The sequence below is a fragment of the Elaeis guineensis genome, chromosome 5, assembly GCF_000442705.2.
Source record: "Elaeis guineensis isolate ETL-2024a chromosome 5, EG11, whole genome shotgun sequence".
NCBI lineage: Eukaryota > Viridiplantae > Streptophyta > Magnoliopsida > Arecales > Arecaceae > Elaeis > Elaeis guineensis.
The window spans coordinates 17,173,489-17,181,914 of NC_025997.2; the positions used below are offsets into that span (position 1 = coordinate 17,173,489).

The 8,426-nt window shown below is 36.0% G+C and overlaps 1 protein-coding gene across 1 annotated transcript; it reads left to right on the forward strand.

The window, feature by feature from the left end:
* Positions 1-1,143: 1,143 nt before the first annotated feature.
* Positions 1,144-7,445, forward strand: LOC105045043 (calreticulin). Its single transcript, XM_010923203.4, is given in 16 exon segments — positions 1,144-1,305; positions 2,924-3,031; positions 3,137-3,205; positions 3,208-3,328; positions 3,417-3,675; positions 3,775-3,831; positions 4,217-4,264; positions 4,427-4,513; positions 4,683-4,740; positions 4,857-4,907; positions 4,910-4,923; positions 4,993-5,088; positions 5,175-5,231; positions 6,861-6,887; positions 6,978-7,052; positions 7,153-7,445. Coding segments are annotated over 16 exon segments (1,242 nt in total). The 5' UTR covers positions 1,144-1,202; the 3' UTR covers positions 7,165-7,445.
* Positions 7,446-8,426: the final 981 nt, after the last annotated feature.

Below are 8,426 nucleotides of genomic sequence, written 5' to 3' on the forward strand. Positions count from 1 at the left end.
TCTGCCCATCGGATTGCTGATATTATTCACCGGCTAAAAGAGGAGAACGTGGAAAACAGGGAAATCCTTGTATTCATGAGAACAGAAACCCGTGGAACTTATACTCGCACCAATGTAGCCGGTTAGCAACGGCTATTCGCCGGTTATGCGCACCGTAAGCTGATATATATGCCTTCGTCAACTCGTATATGGCTGGTGAGAGGCACCTCAAAGGAAAAATCAATCTTAAGAGATTACAAAAAAAAAAAAGAAAAAGGAAAAATCTACAGACTTTGTGCTATTCGTTACAGAAGTGAAATGCCACACGAAGATTGATGAAGATAGCATTTGTACTATTCGTTACTTTTATTCTCACTTAAAAAAAAAAAAAAAAACAATAATTTCATCTACCATAAAATCTAATGACTTTACAAACAATTCAAGAAAACAAAAAGGTTTATCATGCATGCCGTTCAGACCAGTTTATTCTTTGTCAGTGGGCTTCTAAAAATGGAAACAAAAGATAAAGCAATAATAAACAGGCCTTAAATTCGTGAAAATGTATTTAGTAAAGATGGATGTATGTATAGAGAATTATGGAGAGAAAATGTTTGTAATACATCATATAGATGAAAGGCTTTATATTACAATAACAAAAATGCTAATGTATCTTTTTTAGAAAAGGTTTCTGATTGTATTCTATTCAAGCAGCATGGTCTGATGATACTATCCCCATACAAATGCTGCTAATTAGATGCAGCATTATTTCAGTTATTGATATGTGTTTATCAAAATTTAGAAAAATCAATTAATATTTGGGCAATGCAAAATTTCACCGTAAGCTTAGAAAAAATAAATATGCAAAAATTAGTATAAATCTAGTTATGGTGCGACAGAAGGCAAGTTAGGTTGGTCATTTGAGACCAAGATGCTAAATTTGTCCCTCAATAGTTTCTAGGAAAAGATAAATTAAAACTAATAGATTTTTCATAATTTTTTGCGGGACAGGTAGCATTTATCTCACATAATCTTTTTCGTTAAGAAGAGTTAACAAATAATAAAGATTGTCGTGCATGTGGAGGTAATCTGACGGGTGGTGCTTGTAGTCAGCTCCCACGTCGATATTATATTCTGGCTTCTTCGTTCTCTGGCAACAGTGGAGCCGAATACCGAGCCTCCTCTCCGGAAGGGAGCTCTCCTCTTCCCTTGCCTTCCCTTGGCCAATGGCGATTTCGGGGAAGCCGCCGCTCATCTCCTTCGTTTCCCTCTTGCTTTCTCTCCTCTCGCTTGCCTCCGCAGAAGTCTTCTTTGAGGAGCGCTTCAATGGTACTACGCTCTGGCTCTTGCTGACCTTTCTTCTGTTCTCTACTCCTCTGTTTGATCACTATTTGCCTTTGGATCAGTTAAAAACAAAAAAAAAGAACTCTATTGATGCCTTCTTTGAAGATATCATGCCTTTTGCTAACTGTCGTACTTTGCATTACTTGCTGTTTTAGTTGTAGTTCAGATGAATATGTCATTGTGTTCTGGAATCTTGGTTATTATTAAAGCAAGAGTTATCTAGTTTCATGCTTTTGCTTAGTAAGTCTTGCACTCTATTGGAGGACCTTTGTTTTTTCTATTTCATATGTGCTGATTTTTGACTGTCTCAGTGTGTTCATAGTTCAGGTGTATGGTTTAATATTTGCTTGTTTATAACTGATGGTGGTAAGCAGGGTCACATTGCGAATTTTAAAGTTTGTTATTCATGTCACAGTAATCTGATCAAATTGGACTCAAGAACAGAAAAAGAGCAGAGCCTTCAACTTTTCCTTCTTGGTGTATATAATTAAGATTTTTTTTTTTTTTTTTTTCCTGCCAGCGGTACATCTCATATCACTATTTACAGTTCGGTCTGGAAAATATCTGTCTAAATTGTAGTTAGGCTTTTGTGTTAAGTTTCCATGAACTGACCCCAAAGAAGCCATTACTATATGTGTTGAGGGACATCGTTGCATGTTTTAATGATCAAAATATCCTCTGAATGAAATCTTAAGCATGTATCTCCTTTCTTATCTTCTACCTAGGATCCTTTGCAGTGTGCCTTTTGCATCGCAGAATGCTGTACCATGGTGAATAGCTGCCATGTCATCCATCTCGGAGACCAATGGTTGTCTAGCACGTGTCTTATGTGTGGCACTGAGCACAACTGCTTGGATTTCTACAGCAAACAGCAGCCGTCCGTCTCTGAGATGGATGGTGCGGCAGCTATTGGCCTGGTACGGTATTGTGTAATGCAAAAGACACATCGCAGAGGATCCGAACTCCTTTTCTTCTCCCTTATCCGATTATGGATTTTTGGTATTGGATTCCATAGCACAAGAGTGAAAAAATAGTTATTGTGATCTCTTCCAATATGTATGATGAACAAATAATTTCTTCCGTCTTTTTTCAAGTACATTGTCATGAACTTCTGTTAGAAGCCTGGCCAATTAAAACAGGATCGTGGGGTCTCTCCATTTCTCTCACTTCCAAATTTATACAATCACCATCGTCCCTTGTCATACGCTTCTTTTGATTTTAAAAGCACGAGTGGTATGGCTACAGGCGGAGGAGGAGGAGGAAATGGCATTGAGTGGAGCCTGCTGCTCTTGCTCTAGCAGAAATGGATATTTTCTGGATTGATCTTTAAATTGTGATAAAGGAAAGTTTTATATGTAATCTCAACAAAAAAAAAATTGGTTAGATTTGCAAAGAACTCTATAAGATTCCATCGTATGCTTAGCACTGCCAGTTCTTTTCACTTGGTCCTTGACTACATGAAACCTGAGGGTGGTGAAAGAAACAAAGATCACATGAACCAGTTATATAACTTCTCTGAAGTACTTGTTATTGAGTTGATATTTCTTTTCCTTTTTCTTTTTCTTTTTGCCTTCTCCTTCACTGATGTTGCCTCAACTTGAAGATGGCTGGGAGAAATGGTGGGTAAAATCTGATTGGAAGAAGGATGAGAAGATGTTGGGTAAGTGGCGCCATACTTCGGGTAATTGGAGTGGTGATCCAAATGATAAAGGTATCATTTTTATATCCTCAAACCACTTCTGACTCTGCACTATGAAAATCATCCAAATGTAATTTGTTTTTTCATTTTTGTGGGGTATTCTATCTTTGAGCGCAGGCATCCAAACCATGGAGGACAATAGATTCTATGCAATTTCAGCAGAGTTTCCAGAGTTCAGTAACAAAGACAAACATTGGTTTTCCAATTTTCAGCGAAACGCGAGCAAAAATTTGGTTGTGCAGGCGCCTACATGAAGCTGCTTAGTGGTGAAATTGATCAAAAGAAGTTTGGTGGTGAGACACCCTATAGGTATACTAACTCCTTGTCACTAATACCTCTTTCCTACTTTTTGGCCTGACAATTTGCAATACCAAACATGTGTGCATGGAAATTTCAGTATCATGTTTGGACCAGACATCTGTGGGCAGAACACGAAGAAGGTTCATGCCATTCTTTCACGAAATGGAAAGAACCACATGAACAAGAAGGATGTGCCATGTGAGAATGATCAACTGACTCATGTCTACACTCTCATCATCCGCCCGGATGCTACATACAGTATTCTAATAGATAACAAAGAGAAGGAATCAGGGAGCATACATACTGATTGGGATATTCTTCCTCCAAAGCAAATTGAGGATCCCGAAGCCAAAAAGGTGAACAGTTTCCATGAGTAGTTCTTGCTTCCTTCAGATTTCCAGGAGCATAATTTGGTTTGAAAATTTACTGAAAGCTTTGTTGTTGCTGATCTACAGCCTGAAGATTGGGACGACAAGAAATTTATTATTGATCCTGAACATAAGAAACCAGAGGTTTTGTATTTATTTTTCTCTCACTGGTTCAGAAGTTAAGAAACTTCTATCTCTTTTTGCTGTTTATCTGGTTTAACTTGTTGAACAACTTATTCTGGCTAGGAGAATGTTTAGGCATTTTTAGTACATTGAAATTTTCCTATGTTCTGCTTTCTATATGACTTATTACATGGAGTGCATTATATTGAAGCCTGAGTTTGGTTGAAGTTGGTACATATACGTCTTTCTATATACCCCTGGCATATTAGTTCTAAATGAGCCCATTTATGTCCAATCTGTGCCGTAGGTTACTTTGTTTAGCAGTTTCTTTGATATGTATTATCACTATAATAAATACAAAAACAATTTTTCTGAGTGGACTAACAAACTTCTATCATTGATGAAGGGCTATGATGACATCCCCAAGGAGATACCTGATCTTGATGCTAAGAAGGTGGTTGATTGAGCTTCACACCCTTGCATTTTTTTTTAAAAAAAATTATTTTTATTTTTTTTTTTTTAAGACTTTGGGAAAACATTATGCTGAAGGGAAATGTTGTGCTGTTAGTTTACGGCTACTCTATTCTTTTTTTTTTTTTTTTAAACTGTGATGCAGCCAGAAGACTGGAATGATGAAAAGGATGGTGAATGGAAGGCCCCAATGAAGCCAAATCCTGAATACAAGGGGCCATGGAAACAAAAGGTATATGTCCAATTTTAACTTGTTAGCTGCGTGGTAAAACAAGTAACTCTAATTACTTCAGCAATAACAAAAACTAAGCATTATCCCTCTGACTATAGAGCTCAACTCTAAGGAAGGATTAATAAAAGAAGTGATTAATGATTTCTTTTTTTTTTTTTTTTCTGGACAGAAAATCAAGAACCCCAATTACAAGGGAAAATGGAAGCCTCCAATGATTGATAATCCAGGTTCTTATCTCTAGACTCGTATCTATGTTTGTTATTTTATAATTTTATTTTTTTTCATAACCATTTGGTCAGATTGTAATTACTTAATTGGAATCTAACTTGCCACTTCATTGCAGATTACAAGGAAGATCCAGACATTTATGTTTATCCCAACTTAAGATATGTAGGCATGAGCTGTGGCAGGTAAATCTATGATGAGGTCTGACCGGAACTTTTCGTGCATTCTACTGACTTTATAAATTTATTTTCCAGGTTAAATCAGGAACCCTGTTTGACAACATTTTAATTTGTGATGACCCTGAATATGCAAAGAGTTTTGCTGAAGAAACCTGGGGCAAAAACAAGGATGTATGTCTTTAAGCATTCCGGTTTTCAATAGAATCTTTTTGTCATGTTTGCTTACGAGTTCACTCTAAGGTGCAACATATTTGCAGGCTGAGAAGGAAGCTAAGGAAGCATTCGATGAGGCTGCGAGAAGGAAAGAAGAGGAGGTATGGTCACCAAAATTACTGCATCGATAATGCTTCTATTTTTTATTATGAAAGTACTCTTGTCATGTTGATCAGATAGGTAGATTTAAGTATTTTTTTTGATCCCTGGTCCTAGCTTTGATGGTAGGAATGATGTCAATGGCTTAATGTTCTCTCCTTGGCTGACTACATATTCTCTCCATGGATCTGGAGGAATTCTCTGGCATTCCAGCATTTTTGAAGGGGGCGTCCAAGGATGGAAAGATTGATGGTGAGATTGATGCCAGTGTCTCAACGTAGGCAGGATTTGATGGCGAGGAGAGATGGGTTCTCCCCAAAGTAATAGATTAAGACAGAGAGCAATGATGCAAATTAAGGTGTAGTAAGAGGGAGAAAGCACAAAATGATTTGAAACTCATATTTAAAATTGAACAAATATCCATAAATGCCGACTTAGTTTAGGTACAAGCACAATGTAATATTTGCGTTGATCTAATTCAGCATAAGTTGCAAATTAGTTTAAATCTGAAGCTGATCCAGCAATAGACCACCAGCTCTAGTTTAGAGTTGAATGAAAGCCGGCAACAAACTTGCCGACGTAGGATGACAAATTACACATTTATGCATAACCCCTCATAAATGGGAAGCTTACTGTTAATGTAAAGTCTGCATGTCGATGCTGACTTACACTGAAGAGTTACACATTTGCACATAAACCCTTCACATAATGTAAACATTATAATTAACCTAAGTAGGAAAATGTGGAAGCATTACACATTTACACATAACCCCTCACAATGTGTAAATATTAGAATATAATTGAAGTCCACAGAATGAATTATTTGCTAACTTGCAAAAAAAAAAAATTACACATTTACACATAATCCCTCATGCAGTATAGGTATCACAACTGAACTAAAGTAGGCTGACTTTGCTGATGCTTGTCCAGAAATTTTACATTTATGTATAACCCCTCGTATAATGTTAAAATTAAAGATTGATTTGTTATGTAAAATTATTAGTAACAATAGGTTACTAGATTTAGCAAGCATGTAGATGTGGACATGTGCGACTACTCTAAAAGCCAGAACTCTTTTATTTTGCATAAGATCTGATGGTTAATAAATTCTGAAATCAAAATAATGTTATTTCAAAAACCGAACTGTCCTACTTTTCCACATTACCCCTCTGATAAATTATTCCAATGAAAAAGTATGCCCTTCTCTACTTACTTTGCAGTTGGGCTCACCTTCACAAGCCCTAAATGGAGTGCATTCCCATATGCAAGAGAATTAGAGTTCTACATGCTGCTGCATCATGAAATAATCTGGACTTATCAAGTGGAAGAAATTTATTTTTCTCCATACACAGTATAATTTGATCATGGTAGTTGATGCACCAAAGTGATTTGTATTTATTATGAATGGGTACATGAATGTGTAGTATTTTCATCATCAAACTTGTTATTAGCATTTGACGAGACCTCTCACCTTTTCTGATTTGTTTAATGCATGAGTCTGATAATTTGGTTAAAATATATTTGTATATGTGATCAGTGCTGTAGTGAAAGGTGGTAAATTACTTTTTTTTCCTTCCTCCTAGATTAATTAACCCTCCATAACTTGTGTGTTTCTGTGTGTTTCCCATCAGGAATCTAAGTATGATCCAATTAGAAAGGTAATTTCTGCATAATGATGTGTTCTTTGTAAATTTGTCAGCAAATCTAGTTTTGCTTAATTGCATTCTGGGCATATTTTTCTGCTCTAGGATGAGGAGGATGAAGAAGAGGAAGAAGATGATGATGTTGATATACACCTAGACGAAGACAAGGACAAACCACATGTATTTTTTTTAGCTCCAATGTTTTTGTAATATCATTAAAAGATCTGAAAAAATTGCCAATCTATGGGTGTATTTATCTATTTACTGTTCATGATTTCAGGATGAACTCTAGACAGAGACAGATGAAGCTGCTGCGGACTCCCGAATTTTCCAGCCATGGTTTGTTCTGCTGATAATGTGGATGATTGTCGCCTGGTTTCTTTCTTTTTCTTGGGTTAAAGCAGATGGCAATACCCGATATAATGTCAAATTTCTTATGGTGTTCAATAATCTGATAGTCAAGTATTGTATTATGGGTGCTATTTTAGAGAATGAAGTAATAAATCATCCTCACTACCCATCTATTCTAAAATTTGATTGGAATTTTCTTTAAAATCATAAGCATTTACTAGTTTGCTGTTCTACTAAATTTTTGTCAGGTTTTGCTACTCTCAGTTAGCATCATTGTGTAACTTGGTGTTCCATAAGAATATTTACAGATTATCACCATCTCTCTAGACTGTAGGGAGCCTTATTATTTGGGTTAACTTTACTCTAGGATTGTAATATACATTTGACAGATTTAATATCTGGTTACTAGAAGTATATAAACAGATTATCAAAAATGTAGGATTTATAATCTATTTTGGCCTTAGGGTCAATAGGGTCCTTAAATTAATTAATTAATGGATTATGACAACACTTCTTAAAGAATTCTTGGCTGCAGGAGGCAAGGTTCGATCAGCGCTGACTCCTTTCGTTTTCCAAGAGTCTTATTCAGTTTAAGTATGTAAACAGATTGTCAAAAAGATATTATTCATAATCTATTTTGGTCTCTGGGTTGATAAGGTCCTTAAATTAATTAATTAATTAATTAATTAATGGATTATAAGAACACTTTATAGAGAATTCTTAGTTGTAGGAGGCCAAGTTTGATCAACATGAAGTAGCACCTACCTCATAGATATGAATTCATTATAAATGAAAGCAGCTGCAGAAAAGAACAGGCTGTAATAAAACTATAGTCGAGTATATTTGTAGGCTTTTCGATTGAATTGCCACATGTTCAGAACTCCAGTTATAGATGATGTTCAGGAGTGTTAACTGAATTAGCACTTGATTATTTCTGTGTCTGTGCGTGTGGTATGGTGATGATTAGGGTGTGAGGGACATGAAAGAGTATCAGATGAAATCTAAGAGCTTTACAAAAGCAAATTTATAAGCCAAGAAAATTAGCCTGCTACTAGCTTTTCCCAAGAAACTGATATCCAATGATAATTCAAAAAAACCAGCTGATGGGAATATACACTTTAAGTCACAGAACTGAATTCAATAATCATTCACAACTCGATAATGTCGATATTGTCTGATCTACTCCTGGGTTTGGTCAATATG